The sequence below is a fragment of the Acipenser ruthenus genome, chromosome 32 (assembly GCF_902713425.1).
Source record: "Acipenser ruthenus chromosome 32, fAciRut3.2 maternal haplotype, whole genome shotgun sequence".
NCBI classification, from domain to species: Eukaryota; Metazoa; Chordata; class Actinopteri; order Acipenseriformes; family Acipenseridae; genus Acipenser; species Acipenser ruthenus.
In genome coordinates this window covers 5,799,438-5,824,591 of record NC_081220.1, presented here as the reverse complement: position 1 = coordinate 5,824,591, position 25,154 = coordinate 5,799,438, and the positions used below count along the sequence as shown (strand labels likewise).

General features: G+C 43.0%; 5 protein-coding genes, 1 non-coding gene and 1 pseudogene across 6 annotated transcripts; 5 read left to right on the top strand and 2 right to left on the bottom strand.

The window, feature by feature from the left end:
• Positions 1-119, top strand: LOC131703332 (5S ribosomal RNA). The gene has a single exon (XR_009309797.1). It is a non-coding gene; the product is annotated as a 5S ribosomal RNA (ribosomal RNA).
• Positions 120-4,986: 4,867 nt separating this feature from the next.
• On the top strand, positions 4,987-5,394 carry LOC131703261 (histone H4). The gene has a single exon (XM_059006358.1). It carries the CDS (start codon positions 5,029-5,031, stop codon positions 5,338-5,340), a length of 312 nt encoding a protein of 103 aa, XP_058862341.1. The 5' UTR covers positions 4,987-5,028; the 3' UTR covers positions 5,341-5,394.
• Positions 5,395-6,465: 1,071 nt separating this feature from the next.
• On the top strand, positions 6,466-7,055 carry LOC131703260 (histone H2A-like). The gene has a single exon (XM_059006357.1). It carries the CDS (start codon positions 6,637-6,639, stop codon positions 7,018-7,020), a length of 384 nt encoding a protein of 127 aa, XP_058862340.1. The 5' UTR covers positions 6,466-6,636; the 3' UTR covers positions 7,021-7,055.
• A 454-nt stretch (positions 7,056-7,509) lies between these two features.
• LOC131703259 (histone H3-like) lies at positions 7,510-8,352 on the top strand (annotated as a pseudogene).
• Positions 8,353-9,362: 1,010 nt separating this feature from the next.
• LOC131703256 (histone H1-like) lies at positions 9,363-10,110 on the bottom strand. Its single transcript, XM_059006354.1, has one exon. It carries the CDS (start codon positions 10,030-10,032, stop codon positions 9,415-9,417), a length of 618 nt encoding a protein of 205 aa, XP_058862337.1. The 5' UTR covers positions 10,033-10,110; the 3' UTR covers positions 9,363-9,414.
• Positions 10,111-19,240: 9,130 nt separating this feature from the next.
• On the top strand, positions 19,241-19,743 carry LOC131703258 (histone H3-like). The gene has a single exon (XM_059006356.1). It carries the CDS (start codon positions 19,280-19,282, stop codon positions 19,688-19,690), a length of 411 nt encoding a protein of 136 aa, XP_058862339.1. The 5' UTR covers positions 19,241-19,279; the 3' UTR covers positions 19,691-19,743.
• A 971-nt stretch (positions 19,744-20,714) lies between these two features.
• On the bottom strand, positions 20,715-21,427 carry LOC131703257 (histone H1-like). Its single transcript, XM_059006355.1, has one exon. It carries the CDS (start codon positions 21,390-21,392, stop codon positions 20,775-20,777), a length of 618 nt encoding a protein of 205 aa, XP_058862338.1. The 5' UTR covers positions 21,393-21,427; the 3' UTR covers positions 20,715-20,774.
• Between the last annotated feature and the right edge of the window lie 3,727 nt (positions 21,428-25,154).

Below are 25,154 nucleotides of genomic sequence, written 5' to 3'. Positions count from 1 at the left end.
GCTTACGGCCATACCACCTTGAGAACGCCCGATCTCGTCTGATCTCGGAAGCTAAGCAAGGTCGGGCCTGGTTAGTACTTGGATGGGAGACCGCCTGGGAATACCAGGTGCTGTAAGCTTTTCTACCTACAGCTTGAAAGGGGGCGCTATTTCCCCACATATTTCGAATAATATTCTCACACTTGCTCCAACTAGAAAAAAAATTACATTTTATTTTAACATTTAACATGAAACTTTTAAAATAAGTAAATGATATGAACTCAATCCATCCTGCCCTTTTCCCATGTGTGTGTTCGAGTTTGTTAAAACATAAAAAATTACATTATTTTTCAGTTTGATAAATAGATATTGTTGTGGAATTACGTGATTTCAAAGACATTGAGATTCAATGTATTATCAGTATATCAGCCTATATATGTACAGTAAAATGGTACATGCATATTTAAATATGCTTTTCTATTTTCTAGCTGCCATGAAAACTTACTGGTGTTCCTTAAAAAGAAAAAGCAACAAATCCAACATTTGGAACAGACGGCATCTTGAGGAGAGAAGAAGAAAGTCAATAAGAAATGTAAGTGGTTTTACTATACGGTTGCAATTAAGGACAAATATTTTAACACATTGAAATGGTCTTTGTTATTGTTAACTTTTTCTTAACTAAAATTTTGAAAGATAAAAGTCAAACCATGAGGTAAAATATTACGAATTAACAAATTGTCTTAAGAATTGTATAATTGTTGATGTAGACCTGACTTGGAACCTTAAAAGTTTTGCTGAATGTATCGGACACTACTTCAAAAATTCCACATTGTATTGGACAGGATTAAGCAATATGAAAATGTCAGACGCATGGAGAGGTGTCATTCAATAGTTGAAATGCTTTGTAAAAGAAAATGTCAAAATGAAATTTGTTTATTGCTAATTTCTCCAGAAACTACAACGTCGTCTCCAAGTCCTGTCAACAGCTGAGAACAGTAGTTAGGCCCAGGCGATGGGCATCACCAGCATTTAAAGAGGTGAAGAAACACCTTGACTTACAATCCAGGCCGAGAAGCCCACAGGCAAAACCACCCAAAAATTGGGTCATACTTAATTAGAGAGCATCCTGAATTTGAATCAGCCTGGATTACTCGGGAGAACTGAGCAGTATTCACTCAAATATGTCATGATAACAAAAAACTCCAAGTCCCATAAGCAAGTTGATAACTCCTCAGCTCCAAGCTAGTGCCACTGGAAGCAAACTCTGTCACTTGTTTCTCTAGATCTAACTCCGGACAATGCAAAATTGAAGAAACATGGCAGTTTGATTACAACATAATTTATCATTTTTTGTTGACCCTTGCAAGGTCATAGGTCGAAGGAGAAATAAAAAAAAAATAACAACCATAGTTTCTGCACTCAGCATGTCAGAAAAACCCCAGGTAATTTATTCTAGTAAAATCTGCACTGGTTGAGTTGGTATTGAATGACCCATATATTAACATGGTGTGCACCTCAAATAGATGGAAGATTGGGTGTTTTAGTTTTCTTTTTCTAACTTGGATTATAACTTATAATAATAAAAATGATGTTATCTCAATTTCAGACACATTTTTAAATGAGGAACTCAGAAGTCCCTGAATGAATTTTTATTTTTTATTCAGGATCAGCACATCAGCGTTATTAAAGTCAGTTTATTCTTTATTGTCTTGCCTCCTGTGTCATCCTTGTTACCCACCTGGTCTCCTTCATTCCTTATGTGTGCAGCAGCTCCCTGGCACACATGTCTCAACACTTATGGGCCAGTTCATTCTGAACAGGCAGATTTCTAATGCCCCTCCTAGAGAGCAGGAAAGCACTGAGAGGCTAAACATAAAACTACTGGAAGGATAATCTAACTGTACTGTGAGTCATCCAACCCTATCAAGTCCCACCTGTGTTCACAGCTCAGATCTCATAGAACTGTCTGTGACACTTATTGAAACACAAGTGCAGCGCTTAGAACACATATACAAATAGAACTAATCCACTCTTCTATTAAACTGTGAATTTAGTGTTTGATTGAATCCCTCTCTGGAAACAGGCAGCAGTGCCCTGCCAAGCTGCACACACTGCCATCACTCACACTGACCACAAGAGGGAGCCAGAGCACTACTGCTGCCCCATACTGTAACACAGTAATAAAACAATTGAAATAGGCAGCAGCAGTGAGCTCCCAAGTCAGTCCAGTTCTTCCGTTGTTAACACAAGGCTCCTCACACCCAGTAATCTAAACACTCCAGTGTGGTCTGTGTCTGGAGGAAGGAGCTGCTCACTGTGGTGTAGTTTACATGTATGTGTCACGGGTAGGGTGTCCACGGTAACCTGTATGATACCAAGAGATTTTGTCGACTACGCCACCTTGGGTTTGGGAAGGACAAGGACCTTTGTGGCCGAGAGGAAAAGGACCTTTGCCCCACGCGGCTTGGCAATTTTGAGTGAGTATTTAGGGTGCTGGCCTAAATCTTCTATGGCGCTGGTTTGTGGACTGACCACGACCTGCGTTCGGTTACCTGCTGGTGTGCCCTGAGGGCGATGCCTTAGGTCACCCAGTGGAGCTGTGGGGACTGGGACTGTTCGTGTGACAGTCCGAGTCTGGGGAGCTCGCCAGCGGCTCGACCTACCCCATGCAGAGGCAAGGGGAGGGAGCAATGCAGCCACCTGACTGGATGCCTCGCGTTCCTGGTGAGATCTTTGCAAAATCTCCTCCACTGCTGTCCCAAACGTATGACCTGGGGATATCGGCGCATCAAGCAGCGCAGCCTTATCCGCATCAGGTACCCTGGCTTGAGACAGCCATAGCTGCCTACGAGCCACCACTAAGCTAGCCAGGCTCCAGCCAAGGGCTTGCCCTTGGAGACCGGAGACTTGCAGCAGTGTGCTGGACAGGAGGCGCAGCTCCGTGGCCACAGGCCCGGGGAGTGGGGCTTCACGCAATACACCATCTAAATACGTGGTCAGCACACTAGCTGTATTAGCCAAGCGAGTTGCCTGCGCTTCTGCTGTGTAGGCTCGCTTCAAATGTGTCTCCGTCACCCTGCATTGGGGGTTCGGGCACGCCGGGTCTTTAATAAGACCACCCACTGGCGGGGCCTTAACCAAGGCTGCAATGGTGGAGTCTACCAGGAGGCGAGCGATGCGGCCTGCTTCAGCACACTGAGTCCCGCGGCCGGGTGGTCCCAGGAGGAGTGTGCCTGCTCCAAAAAATCTGGGAAGGCCGGGAACCTCTGGGGGCGGGGAGCCAGCACCTGCGTCCGGAAAACGGACCAGCATGGTTCTGATGCTGGCGTCCAAGGGAGCTGCAGGAAAGCTGCAGCACGTCCCACGAGTGCCGAAATGGAGCTGGACAGCGGGGTGGTACTGGCTTCTGAGACACTCTCAGAACCAGGCTCTTCTTCACCAGAGTCTCAACCAGCTCCACATAGTTTTCGGCCTTGTGATTGCCCAGGAAGCCCCGAACCACTGCGACAAAGCTGTTCCAAGCCGCTTTCTCCTTACTAGTGAGCTTCTTGGGGAATTCATTGCACTCCAGGATCTTCTTTATCTGTGGTCCGACGAAGACACCGGCTTTGACCTTTGCCTCAGACAGCTTAGGGAAGAAGTCTTGAAGGTATTTGAAGGCTGCCGACTCCTTATCTAGAGCTCTGACAAATTGTTTCATAAGGCCCAATTTGATGTGCAGTGGTGGCATCAGCACCTTCCGAGGGTCCACCAGTGGCTCCCACTTGACATTGTTCCTCCCCACAGAGAACTCGGTCCGCTGTGGCCAGTCCCGCCTGTAGTAGTGCGTCTTGGTGTCCCTGCTGTCCCAAAGGCAAAGATAGCAGGGAAACTTGGTAAAACCGCCTTGGAGACCCATCAGGAATGCCACCATTTTGAAGTCTCCTATGACCTTGATGCCATCTCAAAAAAATGCAGATATGTATCCACTTAGGCAGCTGGAACTAAACTGAACTGGTGGGCTTAAGGCCCCTGTATTTATACTACTATTTATATTACTGGAAAGTTCTAGAAAGTTCTAGAAGTTACTCCAAGTTTACTCAGCACTGAATCTATCTGGAATGTTCTGGAAAATAGGTCAATTTCAAAATATCACTGTCCTGGTCACAAAAGCAAAGTTTGTGGGGAATAATAGCCATTTTCTATACTGGGGCATAAGCAATTAGGAAATAACACTTACTACCCAGGAACCAAAAAAAATAAATAAATAAATAAATTGTTAGACGGTGTTATCATTGAATTTCTGCAAGTGTGTCACGTGATACTAGTTTCGTGTTGTTTGTATACTCTTGTATACAACAGCATTTATTTACTTTAACAACATAGAACAGCATAAACATTCTGCATGGACAGATGTGATCGCACAGTTTCGTTTTTCTAAAGCTGGTAAAGGATTTACTCGTGACTTAGGGCAGTACATGTGCTTATTAGAGTGACTGTATTTTGTTTATGACTGTAAGTCGCCCTGGATAAGGGCGTCTGCTAAGAAATAAACAAATAAATAAATAAATAAATAAATAAATAAATAATAATAATAATAATAATAATAATAATAATAATAATAATAATAATAATGATAATAATAATAATACTTACAGCGCATCGACTCCAACAACACCGGTGTAAAAGAAACCCATGAGTGTGTGTGTGTGTGTAAACATGTGTTTGCCTCTGCAGAAATGCAGAAGTACAACTGCAATACGCAGGGAAATGCATAACCGTTATCTAAGAAAACAATGTGAAACAACTTATTTGGAATCAGGTTAACAACGCGAATGTAGATGCATTTATTGAAATGTTCTTTAATCAGCAACACTGTGCAGGGAATGCGACTCAGCAGTTTGGTGGTTAACACGCGCTCACAGACACGGCTCAGTGGTGGGCGGGTCTAATGTGTGCGCGCTCTTCTTTGCTGGCTTCTTTTTCAATCAGGTCCGGTCTGCGTGTATGTAATAGAACCTCAGCCCTCGTTTCAAGTATTGTGTTATTTTTATAATACGGATCTAGAATATGTCTGGAAGAGGCAAAGGTGGTAAAGGACTCGGGAAAGGAGGCGCCAAGCGGCATCGCAAAGTGCTCCGTGATAACATCCAGGGCATCACCAAGCCCGCTATCCGCCGCCTGGCTCGCCGCGGAGGAGTGAAGCGAATCTCCGGGCTGATCTATGAAGAGACCCGCGGGGTGTTGAAGGTTTTCCTGGAGAATGTGATCCGGGATGCCGTCACCTACACTGAGCACGCCAAGAGAAAGACCGTCACCGCTATGGATGTGGTGTACGCTCTGAAGCGTCAGGGTCGCACTCTGTACGGATTCGGAGGTTAAGGATATTCATCGGCTGCATTTGAACACAAAGGCTCTTTTCAGAGCCACCCACAATATCAAGCACGAGTTTAAATCCGTTTACTAATCATTCACTTTCTACAACCTCAGGAGATGCTCTTTGGGTTAGGGTGTTAGTTATAGATTTATGTATGTTGTTTATATATGTATCTGCGTAAACTCTGAATTCCAATGACGTGTGTATGTATAAGATGCGTTTTGGGAGTTATTTTGTTTAAAGAAAGTCTGCATTAATAAAGTACGGATAATGTATTAACGAGCTAATTTAAGTAAGGTAGTATGTTGATGTAAACTAGGGAAAGAGGTATTGTTCTAAACTTGAACAGTCTTAAGCAAAAACACCGCTGCTTCACTTTAATATTAACAAACTGCTGATACCGCAGAACTAGCGGTGTGTTCACTGGAAACCCCTTCCAGCTCTCCTAACAGGAGGCTGCCTGTCACCGGGGGAATGCGCTGCTCAGATGCGCGGGATTATACAGCGGGGGTCGAGGCCGAGTGGGTAAGACGATGGACTGGGAATCCATTGGAGTCTCACCGCGCAGGTTCCAATCCTGCAGACAAAGTGTAAATATCCATTTTGTATTATTCCGTACCATTGTATAATCTCAATGAAACCATAGATAGGATGTCTATGAAGGTTTTCATGTCGGCAAAAATCTGAGCCTGTGTTACTGAACCTCATCCCGAGGATACTCGAGTTAAAACAGGCACGGTGGTCTAAAAATCTTCAGCGATATTTCGGTTATTTGTACTTTGGGGGGGGGATGTTTTAATCAAACTGTTTTATAATGTAAATAAATTATTGGAACATATAATTTAAATTGGTATCATTGCAGATATAACTACCTTTACACAATGTAAACAAACTGGACAGTCAACAATATCGACTTTCTAGTTAACTGGTGCCCAGAACTCTAAACTGTAAACTAAAACCTAGGAATTATAACAACTCGAACACGACTGTAGGGCAGTGTGGTTTTAAACACTTCTAAACGGTTACATTTTGTTACAGCTGTCTTCCAATTTAAAAATGCGCGCCAAGAGGAAACAAGACAAACCGCAGAAGAACAGCGCCAAACCAGAAACAGCGGGCAGGGAATGATACAACCAATCAGAGGCATGCAATAAGATTCTGCACGCCCTCATCCACTATGACGTCTTTTAACATTCTAACTAGTATTGCACCGTTCTGTCCAATCACGAATGAGCCGGTGTGTATAATAGCAGGAGAGCGGCCGCGCATTTATTGTTGTGATATTCTGAACTACAGTGAAGATGTCTGGAAGAGGAAAGACTGGCGGTAAAGCCCGTGCTAAAGCAAAGACTCGCTCCTCCAGGGCAGGATTGCAGTTCCCAGTCGGTCGTGTTCACAGGCTACTGCGGAAGGGAAACTATGCCCAGCGTGTGGGCGCTGGAGCCCCGGTCTATCTGGCCGCTGTGCTCGAGTACCTGACTGCTGAAATACTGGAACTGGCCGGGAACGCCGCCCGGGACAACAAGAAAACCAGAATCATCCCACGTCACCTGCAGCTCGCTGTCCGCAACGACGAGGAGCTCAACAAGCTGATGGGAGGCGTCACCATCGCTCAGGGTGGAGTGCTGCCCAACATCCAGGCCGTGCTGCTGCCCAAGAAAACCGAGAAGCCAGCCAAGAAATAAATCACTCGGACGCCGCTTTTACATATTATAAACCCCCAAAGGCTCTTTTAAGAGCCACCCACTTTTCTATAAAAGCGCATCGAATCGGTTTATTTTTATTGTCTGAAAAATACTGAATGGTGAGAATTGAAGCAATAGTTAGTTTGTATTTGTGTGTGGCAGTGCAGCGCTGCCATGTCTGTTTGGAGCGATATCAAACACACGCCTCGCCTCAGCGCGTGTAGATCACGTTCCCACATTAATGCCACGTTCTTTACAAAGAGACAATCTGATACAATATCAATTGACTGCTTTACTTTGTTTTCGATCGAGCTACCTTGAAACATGCTTCCAGTTTGAAATCCACCCCCTCCCGTGTTTGTGTTTTATTGCGGGCATATGTATTTTCCGTGTTTTGTTTTTTGTTTGTTTGTTTTCAGTCTGATTATAGTTTTTGAATTGGGCTATTTTCTTTAGTGTTAAGGGTACATGCTTGGTTTATGTATTTTCTCTCGCCATAAATAACTATTGCTTGCCTATTGTTGAGCGTTTCTCCGTTACAATTTTGAACCCAGACTGCTTAATCTGAATGGAATGCATTTCTTATACTGGGGATAAGCAATGTTGTCCTGAATGACTGACTATACTGTATTTATTTAAAAAAGGCGCCAACAGCTCCGAAACAATAACTGCTTAACAGAATGCGCGCGCGCAGAATTCAAATGTTCCAATCAATCATTGAGAGTCTGGAATATAGCCAATGAGGAACAGAGACCCGCCCTTCAGATCTCATAGCCTATCAGAGTAGCTCAGTTCCTATATAGTCTCTGGTATCGGCTGCTTGTGCCATTTACAGTTTTTTTTAATACTGTGTAGTAGAGTTTGAAAATGGCAAGAACTAAGCAGACTGCGCGTAAGTCCACCGGTGGAAAGGCGCCCAGGAAACAGCTTGCTACCAAGGCTGCTCGAAAGAGCGCCCCCGCTACCGGCGGCGTGAAGAAACCTCACCGTTACAGACCTGGCACTGTGGCTCTGAGGGAGATCCGCCGTTATCAGAAATCCACCGAGTTGTTGATCCGCAAACTGCCCTTCCAGCGGCTCGTCTGAGAAATCGCTCAGGATTTCAAGACCGACCTGCGCTTCCAGAGCTCCGCTGTGATGGCGCTGCAGGAGGCTAGCGAGGCTTACCTGGTCGGGCTCTTTGAGGACACCAACCTGTGTGCCATTCACGCCAAGAGAGTCACCATCATGCCCAAAGACATCCAGCTGGCCCGCCGAATCCGAGGGGAACGCGCTTAAACTGCAAAACCCTTAAAATACAGCGAAACTCAAAGGCTCTTCTAAGAGCCACCCACTTCTCTGAAAGTGTTATATTCCAATTTTAAATAAACAGCTGTAGTTTACACGGTAAGTGTTATATGTGTAAGTTTCGCAATTGGAACATGTTAACATTATATTATGAGCGCGTTTCGCTTTTCCTTCCCAATGTTGTGTTTCTTTTAAACCATCAAATCTATAGATGGAAAGAGAGGCTACATTTTAGGCCAAAATAAAAATCTGATATCAGATATAAAAAAAATGCCTCGTTTATTATCGGCGGAATTTCGGGAGGTGAACCGGCTCGGAGTCGCTCAGCTTGTTCGGTGTGTAACAGGAACAGCTTCGAGTCTTTTCTCAGAATCAGTTTGTTCTGTTTCTGTTCTAGCATCTTGGCTGACAGCGATGTGGGGATGATGGGGTTTGTGCTTGGTGATGTTTTTTCAGTCGACAAGTTCAAACCAGTATTTATATCATATGTAAAATAGCAACATTAATAAAATTGAGTCAAATACATAAAAACAATCTCGCTGTACAGTACAGACCATCGTAAATCGAGTCTGTTTATTGCAGTTTCCCAGTATTGCAGATACAGCTGTCATTGATCTAATGTATAATGTGCACAATGTGATAGATTTTAATTGTAAGTCGCCCTGGTTAAGGGCGTCTGCTAAGAAATAATAATAAAAATAAAAGTATTGAACAATGTGACGTTTCCAAATCTAACACGAAATACTGTACAACTGCATTATGGCTTTTGATAGACTTTTACGACATCATTTCGTAGTTTATTTGATTACATGTCAAATAAAAGATCTAAATGAGGTTATTAATTATTTTAAAGGTGTTTCAATCATAGAATTCGAGATAATGCAACACCTTTGTCCACAGCTGTACCTGCGGGGCGGCGCCATGTTTCACCGTCTTGGACTGCTCGCCGAGGAGACCGGGCTGTTCCACCGAGAAGGCGGAACACGTTCCACGGCAGCACATTCCACACATCGCCCTGTGTTTACAAGGACAACCTGCTCTTTTAGAAAGATGTTTTGGCTCTGAAAAGAGCCTTTGGTTTCACTGTCGCATCATCGCTTTAACTGATCACTTCTTTTTAGGAGGCGCCTTCTTCGCTGCGGGTTTAGCTGCCTTGGTCACCTTTTTAGGTTTAGGCGCTGCCTTCGCTTTCTTCGGGCTCTTCTTCACGACCTTTTTAGGCTTGGCAGCCGCTTTCTTCGGGCTCTTGGGCGCCTTCTTTACAGCTTTCGGTTTCTTCGCTTTCGTAGGAGTCTTCTTGGGTGTCGCTGCTTTCTTTGCCGAAACCTTTTTCGTTGTTTTCTTGACAACCGCTTTCTTTGCCGCTGGTTTCTTTGGAGCTGCCTTCTTCTTGGCCGCCTTCTCCTTGGCTTCAGCTGCTTTTTTGTTGAGCTTGAAGGAGCCCGAGGCGCCGGTGCCCTTGGTCTGTAGCAGGGTCTCCTTGGTCACCAGGCTCTTGAGGGCTCTATTGACGAGGGAGTTGTTCTTCTCCACATCGTAGCCGCCGGCCTGCAGGATCTTCTTGAGCGCCGCCACAGACAGCCCGCTGCGCTCCTTGGAGGCAGACACAGCCTTGACGATGAGCTCCGACACGCTGGGACCCGATTTCTTGGGCTTTGCTGCGCTTTTCTTCTTGGGAGCTTTAGCCGGAGCAGGAGCGGCTGGTGCTGGAGCAGTTTCTGCCATTTCTAATATTTCAACACGGAGAAAACTCACACGTAATGCTGAACTGTTCTGCGAGTCACAGAATGCGAGCAGAAAGGCGGAGAGCGAAACTTATCCACACGATGAGAACCGTGTAGACTCAACTGACCCGCAGGCAACAGATTCATTATGAAAACGTCCTGTCTTGTGTTTTCACGCAGCACAAAATATACAATTTGATAATGAAATTGGAACAAATGTACACAAACAACCGGAGGTATCAAAACAGAAGGGTTGTGTTTACAATATAACGTATTCTTTAACCAGGACCATTACTGCGTTTTTAATTGAGGTGACCAAAACTGCACTATCCTCCAGCGAAACCAAACTGCTCGCTCTGTACTTCGCTAGATTTTTTTGAATATAAGATGACAATTGTATTATTTAAAGTAACTGTATGATTGGTTTCACAAACGAGAAAGCTAGGCAAACACAACTTAAGTTTGAAGCGTGAAGTTTGTAAAACTGGACATTTAATCACCTTTATGTGCGGTGCGGTTAATACACTGCATCACGTTCTGACGGATCATCCCCTTGTAATCGATTGGGAGAATTACTTTGTTGAATTGTATTTCTCTTCATCCCTGACCCACACTTGTTGCAACAATGTAAGTACCCTGGCATCAGCACAGCATTCTCTGAGTAGATTAAATATTTCATTAGTAGTGTATTTCATAGGCAATGCCACCTCTGCCTCCTGGTGAGGAAAAAAGGTTATTTTTCCACTGTGTGTTTGCCTGCAGAAATACATAACCATTATGTTGGAAAACAATGTGTAAAAACTTATTTGGAATCAGGTTAAAGGATATTTCCATAAATTCATTCACATTCGCGTTGTTAATCAGCAACACTATGCAGGGAATGCGAGTCAGCAGTTTGGTGGTTAACACGCGCTCACAGACACGGCTCAGTGGTGGGCGGGTCTAATGTGTGCGCGCTCTTCTTTGCTGGCTTCTTTTTCAATCAGGTCCGGTCTGCGTGTATGTATTAGAGCCTCAGCCCTCGTTTCAAGTATTGTATTATTTTCATAATACGGATCTACAGCATGTCTGGAAGAGGCAAAGGTGGTAAAGGACTCGGCAAAGGAGGCGCCAAGCGGCATCGCAAAGTGCTCCGTGATAACATCCAGGGCATCACCAAGCCCGCTATCCGCCGCCTGGCTCGCCGCGGAGGAGTGAAGCGAATTTCCGGGCTGATCTATGAAGAGACCCGCGGGGTGTTGAAGGTGTTCCTGGAGAATGTGATCCGGGATGCCGTCACCTACACTGAGCACGCCAAGAGAAAGACCGTCACCGCTATGGATGTGGTGTACGCTCTGAAGCGCCAGGGTCGCACTCTGTACGGATTCGGGGGTTAAAGATTTGGACACAAGGACACGAACACAAAGGCTCTTTTAAGAGCCGCCCACCTTTTCATTTAAAGAGTTTTCAATTCTGAAACAAGCTAAATTTTAGTACACCATAAAATCTTCAAAAGAATAAAATCACATTTTTCAAAATGTTTTATACTGTTATCTCCCCAGTGTTTTCTTTGTTGTTTTAAAATGGCTATTTAGACCTATTTCACGCTGTGTAACGAGAGTATTTTAGGCTTAAACTTAAGTGTTGGATTTTTAACTCTTTACACAGATCCAGAAAAAAATAAAATTAAAATAAGCATTTCAGTTAATAAATAAATAAAATCAATTAATTGAATGGAATTGTATTTTAAAAAGTGAACATTTTCGGTAATAATGAGAAAATACGAGCTCGGTTTTATCCGATTCCGTGCAGAATTAAAGTCAGATAAGAAATAAAACACTTAAAAAAAAAAAAAAAAAAAAGTCTTATCTAATTTTATTTTCAGTACATTTTGTAATCAGTATAATAAATTAAAAGCAGCAGATCCTGATTCAGCTTTGAGCTCCACGATGTCGTCTTTTCTGAATTTGAGTTGAAGTTTCGCCATTCAAGCTGCTGTGAAACAATCGGTACTCTGGGATGAGGAAGAAATCAAAGAGCATCAGCATTGATCGTGTGTTTCTACATTTAACGTGTTTAATGAGCACAAAAGGTGACGTGGGTTTGATTATTTATATTTCTATATTTAAGACGCATCGGGTGTGGATTTCAGTATTGCTGTATACCGAGTTCTTCATGTATTTAATAAATGAAAAACAAAAGACCTAAACTAACCGCTCAAGAAAAAAGGCGCCGAATTCAAACCTGAACTCGAGAGAGAAAAAAAAAAGAACTCAGCTCGCGGCAAAGTTACCACCCCCTCTGTTGCGTTTCCAGTGAACAACCAATCACATCGAAGTACTCCGTCACTCGGGAGCGTTGCTAGGTTACCAGGTCAACATTCTCACTCTAAAGGGTTGTTTAGTAATAATTTGCATACATACTGTATAAATACTGGGGCTCTGGGGGCTGGTTACTCATTCATCTTTCAAAAAGCATCAGAGAAGGAAAATGCCAGAACCGAAAGCTGCACCCGCGCCGAAGAAAGGCTCCAAGAAGGCTGTTGCCAAGACCCAGCCTAAGGGAGGGAAGAAGCGCAGAAAGACCAGGAAGGAGAGCTACGCGATCTACGTGTACAAAGTGCTGAAGCAGGTCCACCCCGACACCGGCATCTCTTCCAAGGCGATGGGCATCATGAACTCGTTCGTCAACGACATTTTCGAGCGCATCGCCGGTGAGTCGTCCCGCCTGGCTCACTACAACAAGCGCTCCACCATCACTTCCCGGGAGATCCAGACAGCCGTGCGCCTCCTGCTGCCCGGAGAGCTGGCCAAGCACGCCGTGTCTGAGGGCACCAAGGCCGTCACCAAGTACACCAGCTCCAAGTAAACCGCGACCGCCCCCGCTCCGTCTTTACAACACAAAGGCTCTTCTGAGAGCCACCCAAATACCGCAAAAAGAGTACAATTCTCATTTCAGTTCTCTGCACATTTTAAAATGGAAATGTTTAAGGTAAGGAGACTTACGTATTTATTTGGGAATGCATTTAGTTTTAGTTTCATAAACTTAAATGTTTATCGGGTTTTATGAATTGTATTTTTCTTGTAAAAATCGATTCGAATCTGTTTAATTTCGGCGGGAAAAATTAAATATGGATTGTTTCGACAAAACTGAATATTACAAGAAACATTACATTTGAGTTATAATAAGCGTTCTTAATTATTGAACAATCTGCTTTTGTTGGTATCTCATTTATTTCATGTATATCGCTGCCTCCACTGGCATGCATTCTGTTGTACTTTGCAATTCAAAGGTTTGGTTGTGCATTGTTTTAAATCGAGAGTAGAACCGAGGCCAGTTTGAATTTCAGTGTTTACATTCATATATCATGTTTGTTTTTTATTAACCCAGTGAAATACACCGCCCAACTATCAGTGTATTCATAAACCTTGATTTAAAAAAAATAACTGCTTGATAATGTTAGTTGTCCAGTTTGTTTACATGCTCTCCATTTGCAAGCAGCAGCGCTTGCTGGAGCATCTTGAGAAACGCAGCCGTCTGTTTAAGTGAGATAGAGAGATCTCAATGACACGACACGTGATCTTCGTTCTGTTTGCACCAAGATCACCTCGAACAACGAAATGGACCTGGATCAATATGGAGATCGGGAGATTCGCCTGTAACAGAACTCCCAGAGGCGATACTGCAGAACGTGTCTATTGCCATTGTGCTTTTTCTTTCTCCACTAGATGGCACTCTTCTCTCATTTGTAACGTCTTTATCTTTGGTTCATTATAAAGAAACTTCCTTGAAAGTGGGGATAAGCATAAGTTATTTTCAAATGTAATGTTTTTATTTAAGATCATCTAGTCCTGCGTAGTGCAAATCACATTACTATATTTTTATATCAGTCAAGGCCTATTTAAAGTGTTCTTAAATTGTTTTAACATTAGCAATGATCAATTTGAACAGAAGGAAAACAAGCTGGCAGAGGATGGTTTCGATCCATCGACCTCTGGGTTATGGGTCCAGCACGCTTCCGCTGCGCCACTCTGCTACAACTGCCTCATCACTGAATTACCAAGCAGCAGAAAAAAACTGAACTCATCGTTTTAACCAGTCACACGGCAGTGGCCGGGCCGAACCATGGAAACGTTGCAAATCAGAGATGATCCGTTTTCTTTTCTACCAAATACAGTATGCAAAGTATGCAACTTTTCTGCCCACTTTGATCACAGGCAGTTTTATCCCCCAGTTTCGGCTGCCAATTCCAATATTCTGTCTCTCTAAAGCATCTTAAATCGTGGAAAGCGCTCTTTGTTTAAAATTACACTGAAGACTTATTTTGTTCTTCCAGGCTTACAATTAGATATTTTGTTGCTTTTAAGTAGATTTTGTGAAGCGCATATGGGGCGCTATAGAAAATATATATGATTAATTAATTAATTAATTAATTGATTGATTGATTCATTGATTGAATGTTGGCCTGCGTTCGATCTGGCAGGTTTAATTTTTCAAAAGACAACGCCGAAGGGTCTGAAAATGACATTGTAATTATTTGAGATGATGCATGTAGACAATAATGTAAAAATGGTTGTTTTCGAATTTGTATCATTTAATTTCATTTTTCTTTTTAAATGTAGAGCTGTTTTATATTTATTAATGTATTATTATTAGGCTTGTAGTATTAATATTATTCATAATGTTCATTATTAACGTCGGTATTAAACACAGACAGATATGAGGTTCAGTCCAAACAGAGCGCCGAACTCAGCGAGGTCCAGCAGGGGACAGTAACTTCACACGGGGCCATTTCATCAACCATCAGCTTAGAAACACAAACAAGCAAATCATTATTATTCTCCATTTTTAAAAGTCGCTCAGCGCTCTCCTGTAGCAGAGCGTTAAGTCATTTAAATTCAGCTCCGTGTGCTTTCTGAGCGGCTCACTTACTTAACGCGCCTGAATGCATCGCATTGAACACAGCGCTGAAAGAGCCAACATGGCGAACTCTGGCATCCAGTTTCATAACCGCCTCCGACAGGGAGGCCAGCCAATCAGGCTCACATGCTGGGGATAGAGTGTTTCTACAGCCAATCAGGCTCACATGCTGGGGATAGAGTGTTTTTACAGCCAATAATACGCGATGGTTCCAACCAGACCCGCCTTCTGCTAGTGACGCTTTCATTTCAGTACAGGAAATAGAGAGGTTTGTTTTGTTCATGTGTGGAGAGGTGGCTGCAGTCAGTGATGATTTTACAACACGCTGTCTCCTGCTGTTTAAAGTATTTAGGCTGGGATGAAATGTTTTCTAATAATTAGTGATTTTTGTGTTTGTTTATTACCTGCACGGAGTTCCGTGAAAAGGAAAGCATCCCTTTTCTGTGTTGAATTTCACACACAGAGCGGAGCGCGTCAGTCGCAGCTACAGACAAGTCGAGCTTTTCAATGAGATGATTTACTGAGAAACAAACGCGTTGAAGCTCCAGCAGAGCTCTGCGCGATTCTGAAAGACCAAAGTAAAGTTACTCCTTGCAAAGCATGTTGTTTGTGTTCTTTCTTTATCACACCAGAAGAAGTGATGAATATATTTGAATGGGAAGGCTACAGTAAAAAATAAATATTACTAAATACAAACCGCAGCCGGTGTTTCTGTTTGAAAAGAGGATTCCGCTAGACCAGTGTGAAACTCAAACCAGTGAAGATGGACGCGTCAGCGTGTCCGTGTCGCTCTTTCAAGACGAGCTCGCCTCTACCATCGAGCACGCAGTGAAAGCGGCTCTACACACCGTCTTGTGCGCGATTACTAAAGCTGTCGTCAGCAAATTCACTGAATTCAGAGTGGAAATGTAACAAAAAGGAGAAAGAGAATGAAAGTCTGAAGCTGAGATTGGAAATATCAGAGAACGAGCTGAAAGCTGTGCGAGCGTGTATAAACGCTGCAGATGCAGACATTAAACAGCCTTTAATATTTCAAGGTAAGATTGATTTTATTGTGTGGTATTGCTTGGTCAATCCAGCACCTTAAACTACCTTCTGTTGGAAAGATCTTGGTTAGAATTTCTCTTCGGACACGTTTTAAAGTGTTTGATTATTATAAGCGTTGTTAATAACACAGTTCTGTCCTAATATTGGTTATAAGGAGTCTAATCAAGACATTGTATTATTTTATATATTTAAATAGGTAGTCTAGAAATTAATAAAGTACTAGATTGGTAAAGACAGCCATATCCTTTTACGATTTATATTAAAGGGTAAGCATTAAGCAATTATTATTATTATTTTATCTCACATGCATTGCATGTATTGCCATAAGAAACTCACGCTAAGTTTTAGAAATAAGAGAGAGTTTTGTTGAATGTGCTGAAATAGACCATTGGGTACTTTAGGTGACGTGTTCTTGGCCTGCTTGTCGGCCTTGATTAACACATATATACATGTATTAAAGTGTTAACGTTGATATCTGTTAAGACACTGGACTGCCCAGTGTGTCTTTAAGCTGGGGATATGAAGTAGCCTGTAGCTACTCTATCCAATATTTAACCACCACCCTCTTGCTCTGTATAAGATTGTTCACCTATCCTTAAAACAAAACCCTATTTCTATCTTTACATGCTCTATTCATTTGTACCCTTCCCTTGTGTTACCTCTCTCTCCAATTCTTCTTTCTTACTAATTTTGGTGAATAAACCGAGACCCTGAAAAGAACCCCAGACCCCGTGTGAGTGTGTTCAAAGAAAGAGAACAAAACACGAGGACCCTGGTAGAGGGGGGGGGGGGGGGTTACATAATAATAATAATAATATTATAATAATAATAATAATAATAATAATAATAATAATAATACTTACAGCGCATCGACTCCAACAACACGGGTGTAAAAAAAAAAAAAAACATGAGTGTGTGTGCGTGTGTAAACATTTGTTTGCCTCTGCAGAAATACAACTGCAATACGCAGGGAAATGCATAACCATTATCTAAGAAAACAATGTGAAACAACTTATTTGGAATCAGGTTAACAACGCGAATGCAGATGCACGTATTGAACTGTTCTTTAATCAGCAACACTATGCAGGGAATGCGACTCAGCAGTTTGGTGGTTAACACGCGCTCACAGACACGACTCAATTGTGGGCGGGTCTAATGTGTGCGCGCTCTTCTTTGCTGGCTTATTTTTCAATCAGGTCCGGACCGGGGGAATGCGTTGCTCAGATGCGCGGGATTATACAGCGGGTGTCGAGGCCGAGTTGGTAACACGATGGACTGGGAATCCATTGGGGTCTCACCGCGCAGGTTCCAATCCTGCAGACAACGTGTAAATATTCATTTTGTATTATTCCGTGCCATTGTATATTCTCAATGAAACCATAGATAGGATGTCTATGAATGTTTTCATGTGGGCAAAAATCTGAGCCTGTGTTACTGAACCTCATCCCGAGGATACTCGGGTTAAAACAGGCACGGAGATCTAAAAATCTACAGCGATATTTCGGTTATTTGTACTTTGGGGGGGGGGGGGGGGGGGATGTTTTAATCAAACTGTTTTATAATGTAAATAAATTATTGGAACATATAATTTAAATTGGTATCATTGCAGATATAACTGCCTTTACACAATGTAAACAAACTGGACAGTCAACAATATCGACTTTCTAGTTAACTGAAGTGCCCAGAACTCTAAACTGTAAACTAAAACCTAGGAATTATAACAACTCAAACACGACTGTAGGGCAGTGTGGTTTTAAACACTTCTAAACGGTTACATTTTGTTACAGCTGTCTTCCAATTTAAAAATGTGCGCCAAGAGGAAACAAGACAAACCGCAGCAGAACAGCGCCAAACCAGAAACAGCGGGCAGGGAATGATACAACCAATCAGAGGCATGCAATAAGATTCTGCACGCCCTCATCCACTATGACGTCTTTTAACATTCTAACTAGTATTGCACCGTTCTGTCCAATCACGAATGAGCCGGTGTGTATAATAGCAGGAGAGCGGCCGCGCATTTATTGTTGTGATATTCTGAACTACAGTGAAGATGTCTGGAAGAGGAAAGACTGGCGGTAAAGCCCGTGCTAAAGCAAAGACTCGCTCCTCCAGGGCAGGACTGCAGTTCCCAGTCGGTCGTGTTCACAGGCTACTGCGGAAGGGAAACTATGCCCAGCGTGTGGGCGCTGGAGCCCCGGTCTATCTGGCCGCTGTGCTCGAGTACCTGACTGCTGAAATCCTGGAGCTGGCCGGGAACGCCGCCCGGGACAACAAGAAAACCAGAATCATCCCGCGTCACCTGCAGCTCGCTGTCCGCAACGACGAGGAGCTCAACAAGCTGATGGGAGGCGTCACCATCGCTCAGGGCGGAGTGCTGCCCAACATCCAGGCCGTGCTGCTGCCCAAGAAAACCGAGAAGCCAGCCAAGAAATAAATCACTCGGACGCCGCTTTTACATCTTATAAACCCCCAAAGGCTCTTTTAAGAGCCACCCACTTTTCTATAAAAGCGCATCGAATCGGTTTATTTTTATTGTCTGAAAAATACCGACTGGTGAGAATTGAAGCAATAAATAGTTAGTTTGTATTTGTGTGTGGCAGTGCAGCGCTGCCATGTCTGTTTGGAGCGATATCAAACCCACGCCTCGCCTCAGCGCGTGTAGCTCACGTTCCCACATTAATGCCACGTTCTTTACAAAGAGACAATCTGATACAATATCAATTGACTGCTTTACTTTGTTTTCGATCGAGCTACCTTGAAACATGCTTCCAGTTGGAAATCCACCCCCTCCCGCGTTTGTGTTTTATTGCGGGGATATGTATTTTCCGTGTTTTGTTTTTTGTTTGTTTGTTTTCAGTCTGATTATAGTTTTTGAATTGGTCTATTTTCTTTAGTGTTAAGGGTACATGCTTGGTTTATGTATTTTCTCTCGCCATAAATAAGTATTGCTTGCCTATTGTTGAGCGTTTCTCCGTTACAATTTTGAACCCAGACTGCTTAATCTGAATGGAATGCATTTCTTATACTGGGGATAAGCAATGTTGTCCTGAATGACTATACTGTATTTATTTAAAAAAGGCGCCAACAGCTCCGAAACAATAACTGCTTAACAGAATGCGCGCGCGCAGAATTCAAATGTTCCAATCAATCATTGAGAGTCTGGAATATAGCCAATGAGGAACAGAGACCCGCCCTTCAGATCTCATAGCCTATCAGAGTAGCTCAGTTCCTATATAGTCTCTGGTATCGGCTGCTTGTGCCATTTACAGTTTTTTTTTAATACTGTGTAGTATAGTTTGAAAATGGCAAGAACTAAGCAGACTGCGCGTAAGTCCACCGGTGGAAAGGCGCCCAGGAAACAGCTTGCTACCAAGGCTGCTCGAAAGAGCGCCCCCGCTACCGGCGGCGTGAAGAAACCTCACCGTTACAGACCTGGCACTGTGGCTCTGAGGGAAATCCGCCGCTATCAGAAATCCACCGAGTTGTTGATCCGCAAACTGCCCTTCCAGCGGCTCGTCCGAGAAATCGCTCAGGATTTCAAGACCGACCTGCGCTTCCAGAGCTCCGCTGTGATGGCGCTGCAGGAGGCTAGCGAGGCTTACCTGGTCGGGCTCTTTGAGGACACCTACCTGTGTGCCATTCACGCCAAGAGAGTCACCATCATGCCCAAAGACATCCAGCTGGCCCGCCGAATCCGAGGAGAACGCGCTTAAACTGCAAAACCCTTAAAATACAGCGAAACTCAAAGGCTCTTCTAAGAGCCACCCACTTCTCTGAAAGTGTTATATTCCAATTTTAAATAAACAGCTGTAGTTTACACGGTAAGTGTTATATGTGTAAGTTTCGCAATTGGAACATGTTCACATTATATTAAGAGCGCTTTTCCTTCCCAACGTTGTGTTTCTTTTAAACCATCAAATCTATCTAGATGGAAAGAGAGGCTACATTTTAGGCCAAAATAAAAATCTGATATCAGATATAAAAAAATGCCTCGTTTATTATCGGCGGAATTCCGGGAGGTGAACCGGCTCGGACTCGCTCAGCTTGTTCGGTGTGTATCAGGAACAGCTTCGAGTCTTTTCTCAGAATCAGTTTGTTCTGTTTCTGTTCTAGCATCTTGGCTGACAGCGATGTGGGGATGATGGGGTTTGTGCTTGGTGATGTTTTTTCAGTCGACAAGTTCAAACCAGTATTTATATCATATGTAAAATAGCAACATTAATAAAATTGAGTCAAATACATAAAAACAATCTCGCTGTACAGTACAGACCATCGTAAATCGAGTCTGTTTATTGCAGTTTCCCAGTATTGCAGATACAGCTGTCATTGATCTAATGTATAATGTGTACAATGTGATAGATTTTAATTGTAAGTCGCCCTGGTTAAGGGCGTCTGCTAAGAAATAATAATAAAAATAAAAGTATTGAACAATGTGACGTTTCCAAATCTAACACGAAATACTGTACAACTGCATTATGGCTTTTGATACTTTTACGACATCATTTCGTAGTTTATTTGATTACATGTCAAATAAAAGATCTAAATGAGGTTATTAATTATTTTAAAGGTGTTTCAATCATAGAATTCGAGATAATGCAACACCTTTGTCCACAGCTGTACCGTCTTGGACTGCTCGCCGAGGAGACCGGGCTGTTCCACCGAGAAAGAGGAACACGTTCCACGGCAGCACATTCCACACATCGCCTTGTGTTTACAAGGACAATCTGCTCTTTTAGAAAGATGTTTTGGCTCTGAAAAGAGCCTTTGGGTTCACTGTCGCATCGTCGCTTTAACTGATCACTTCTTTTTAGGAGCCGCCTTCTTCGCTGCGGGTTTGGCAGCCTTGGTCACCTTTTTAGGTTTAGGCGCTGCCTTCGCTTTCTTCGGGCTCTTCTTCACGACCTTTTTAGGCTTGGCAGCCGCTTTCTTCGGGCTCTTGGGCGCCTTCTTTACAGCTTTCGGTTTCTTCGCTTTCGTAGGCGTCTTCTTGGGTGTCGCTGCTTTCTTTGCCGAAACCTTTTTCGTTGTTTTCTTGACAACCGCTTTCTTTGCCGCTGGTTTCTTTGGAGCTGCCTTCTTCTTGGCCGCCTTCTCCTTGGCTTCAGCTGCTTTTTTGTTGAGCTTGAAGGAGCCCGAGGCGCCGGTGCCCTTGGTCTGTAGCAGGGTCTCCTTGGTCACCAGGCTCTTGAGGGCTCTATTGACGAGGGAGTTGTTCTTCTCCACATCGTAGCCGCCGGCCTGCAGGATCTTCTTGAGCGCCGCCACAGACAGCCCGCTGCGCTCCTTGGAGGCAGACACAGCCTTGACGATGAGCTCCGACACACTGGGACCCGATTTCTTGGGCTTTGCCGCGGTCTTTTTCTTGAGAGCTTTAGCCGGAGCAGGAGCGGCTGGTGCTGGAGCAATTTCTGCCATTTCTAATATTTCAACACGGAGAAAACTCAAACTTAATACTAAACTGTTCTGTGTGTCACAGAATGTGAGCAGGAAGGCGGAGAGCGGAACTTATCCACACGATGAGAACCGTGTAGACTCAACTTACCCGCAGGCAACAGATTCATTATGAAAACGTCCTGTCTTGTGTTTTCACGCAGCACAAAATATACAATTTGACAGTGAAATTGGAACAAATGTACACAAACAACCGGGGGTATCAAAACAGAAGGGTTGTGTTTACAATATAACGTATTCTTTAACCAGGACCTTTACTGCATTTTTAATTGAGGTGACCAAAACTGCACTATCCTCCAGCGAAACCAAACTGCTCGCTCTGTACTTCGCTAGATTTTTTTGAATATAAGATGACAATTGTATTATTTAAAGTAACTGTATGATTGGTTTCACAAACGAGAAAGCTAGGCAAACACAACTTAAGTTTGAAGCGTGAAGTTTGTAAAACTGGACATTTAATCACCTTTATGTGCGGTGCGGTTAATACACTGCATCACGTTCTGCTGGATCATCCCCTTGTAATCGATTGGGAGAATTACTTTGTTGAATTGTATTTCTCTTCACCCCTGACCCACACTTGTTGCAACAATGTAAGTACCCTGGCATCAGCACAGCATTCTCTGAGTAGTTTAAATATTTCATTAGTAGTGTATTTCATAGGCAATGCCACCTCTGCCTCCTGGTGAGGAAAAAAGATTATTTTTCCACTGTGTATTTGCCTGCAGAAATACATAACCATTATGTTGGAAAACAATGTGTAAAAACTTATTTGGAATCAGGTTAAAGGACATTTCCATAAATTCATTCACATTCGCGTTGTTAATCAGCAACACTATGCAGGGAATGCGAGTCAGCAGTTTGGTGGTTAACACGCGCTCACAGACACGGCTCAGTGGTGGGCGGGTCTAATGTTTCCGCGCTCTTCTTTGCTGGCTTCTTTTTCAATCAGGTCCGGTCTGCGTGTATGTATTAGAGCCTCAGCCCTCGTTTCAAGTATTGTATTATTTTCATAATACGGATCTACAGCATGTCTGGAAGAGGCAAAGGTGGTAAAGGACTCGGCAAAGGAGGCGCCAAGCGGCATCGCAAAGTGCTCCGTGATAACATCCAGGGCATCACCAAGCCCGCTATCCGCCGCCTGGCTCGCCGCGGAGGAGTGAAGCGAATTTCCGGGCTGATCTATGAAGAGACCCGCGGGGTGCTGAAGGTTTTCCTGGAGAATGTGATCCGGGATGCCGTCACCTACACTGAGCACGCCAAGAGAAAGACCGTCACCGCTATGGATGTGGTGTACGCTCTGAAGCGCCAGGGTCGCACTCTGTACGGATTCGGGGGTTAAAGATTTGGACACAAGGACACGAACACAAAGGCTCTTTTAAGAGCCGCCCACCTTTTCATTTAAAGAGTTTTCAATTCTGAAACAAGCTAAATTTTAGTACACCACTAAATCTTCAAAAGAATAAAATCACATTTTTCAAAATGTTTTATACTGTTATCTCCCCAGTGTTTTCTTTGTTGTTCTAAAATGGCTATTTAGACCTATTTCACGCTGTGTAACGAGAGTATTTTAGGCTTAAACTTAAGTGTTGGATTTTTAACTCTTGACACAAATCCAGAAAAAAATAAAATTAAAATAAGCATTTCAGTTAATAAATCAATTAATTGAATGGAATTGTATTTTAAAAAGTGAACATTTTCAGTAATAATGAGAAAATACGAGCTCGGTTTTATCCGATTCCGTACAGAATTAAAGTCAGATAAGAAATAAAACACTTAAAAAAAAAAAAAAAAAAAAAAAGTCTTATCTAATTTTATTTTCACTACATTTTGTAATCAGTATAATAAATTAAAAGCAGTAGATCCTGATTCAGCTTTGAGCTCCACGATGTCGTCTTTTCTGAATTTGAGTTGAAGTTTCGCCATTCAAGCTGCTGTGAAACAATCGAGACTCTGGGATGAGGAAGAAATCGAAAAGCATCAGCATTGATCGTGTGTTTCTACATTTAACGTGTTTAATGAGCACACAAAGTGGCGTGGGTTTGATTATTTATATTTCTATATTTAAGACGCATCGGGTGTTGATTTCAGTATTGCTGTTTACTGAGTTCTTCATGTATTTAATAAATGAAAAACAAAAGACCTAAACTAACCGCTCAAGAAAAAAAGGCGCCGAATTCAAACCTGAACTCGAGAGAGAGAAAAAAAAAAGATCTCAGCTCGCGGCAAAGTCACCACCCCCTCTGTTGCGTTTCCAGTGAACAACCAATCACATCGAAGTACTCCGTATACCGGGGGCGTTGCTAGGTTACCAGGTCAATATTCTCACTCTAAAGGGTTGTTTGGTAATAATTTGCATACATACTGTATAAATACTGGGGCTCTGGGGGCTGGTTACTCATTCATCTTTCAAAAAGCATCAGAGAAGGAAAATGCCAGAACCGAAAGCTGCACCCGCGCCGAAGAAAGGCTCCAAGAAGGCTGTTGCCAAGACCCAGCCTAAGGGAGGGAAGAAGCGCAGAAAGACCAGGAAGGAGAGCTACGCGATCTACGTGTACAAAGTGCTGAAGCAGGTCCACCCCGACACCGGCATCTCTTCCAAGGCGATGGGCATCATGAACTCGTTCGTCAACGACATTTTCGAGCGCATCGCCGGCGAATCGTGCCGCCTGGCTCACTACAACAAGCGCTCCACCATCACTTCCCGGGAGATCCAGACAGCCGTGCGCCTCCTGCTGCCCGGAGAGCTGGCCAAGCACGCCGTGTCTGAGGGCACCAAGGCCGTCACCAAGTACACCAGCTCCAAGTAAACCGAGACCGTCCCTGCTCCGTCTTTACAACACAAAGGCTCTTCTGAGAGCCACCCAAATACCGCAAAAAGAGTACAATTCTCATTTCAGTTCTCTGCACATTTTAAAATGGAAATGTTTAAGGTAAGGAGACTTACGTATTTAATTGGGAATACATGTAGTTTTAGTTTCATAAATTTAAATGTTTTTCGGGTTTTATGAATTTTATTTTTCTTGTAAAAATCGATTCGAATCTGTTTAATTTCGGCGGGAAAAATTGAATATGGCGACAAAACTGCGAATATTACAAGAAACATTACATTTGAGTTATAATAAGCGTTCTTAATTATTGAACAATATGTTTTTGTTGGTATCTCATTTATTTCATGTATATCGCTGCCTCCACTGGCATGCATTCTGTTGTACTTTGCAATTCAAAGGTTTGGTTGTGCATTGTTCTAAATTGAGAGTAGAACCGAGGCAGGTTTAAATTTCATTGTTTACATTCATATATTATGTTTGTTTTTTATTAACCCAGTGAAATACACCGCCCAACTATCTGTATTTATAAACCTTGATTTAAAAAAAATAACTGATTGATAATGTTAGTTGTTGTTATTATTATTATTATTATTATTATTATTATTTATTTCTTAGCAGACGCCCTTATCCAGGGCGACTTACAATTGTTACTTTTAAGTTTAGTTGTCCAGTTTGTTTACATGCTCTCCATTTGCAAGCAGCAGCGCTTGCTGGAGCATCTTGAGAAACGCAGCCGTCTGTTTAAGTGAGATAGAGAGATCTCAATGACACGACACGTGATCTTCGTTCTGTTTGCACCAAGATCACCTCGAACAACGAAATGGACCTGGATCAATATGGAGATGGAGAGATTCGCCTGTAACAGAACTCCCATAGGCTATACTGCAGAACGTACATT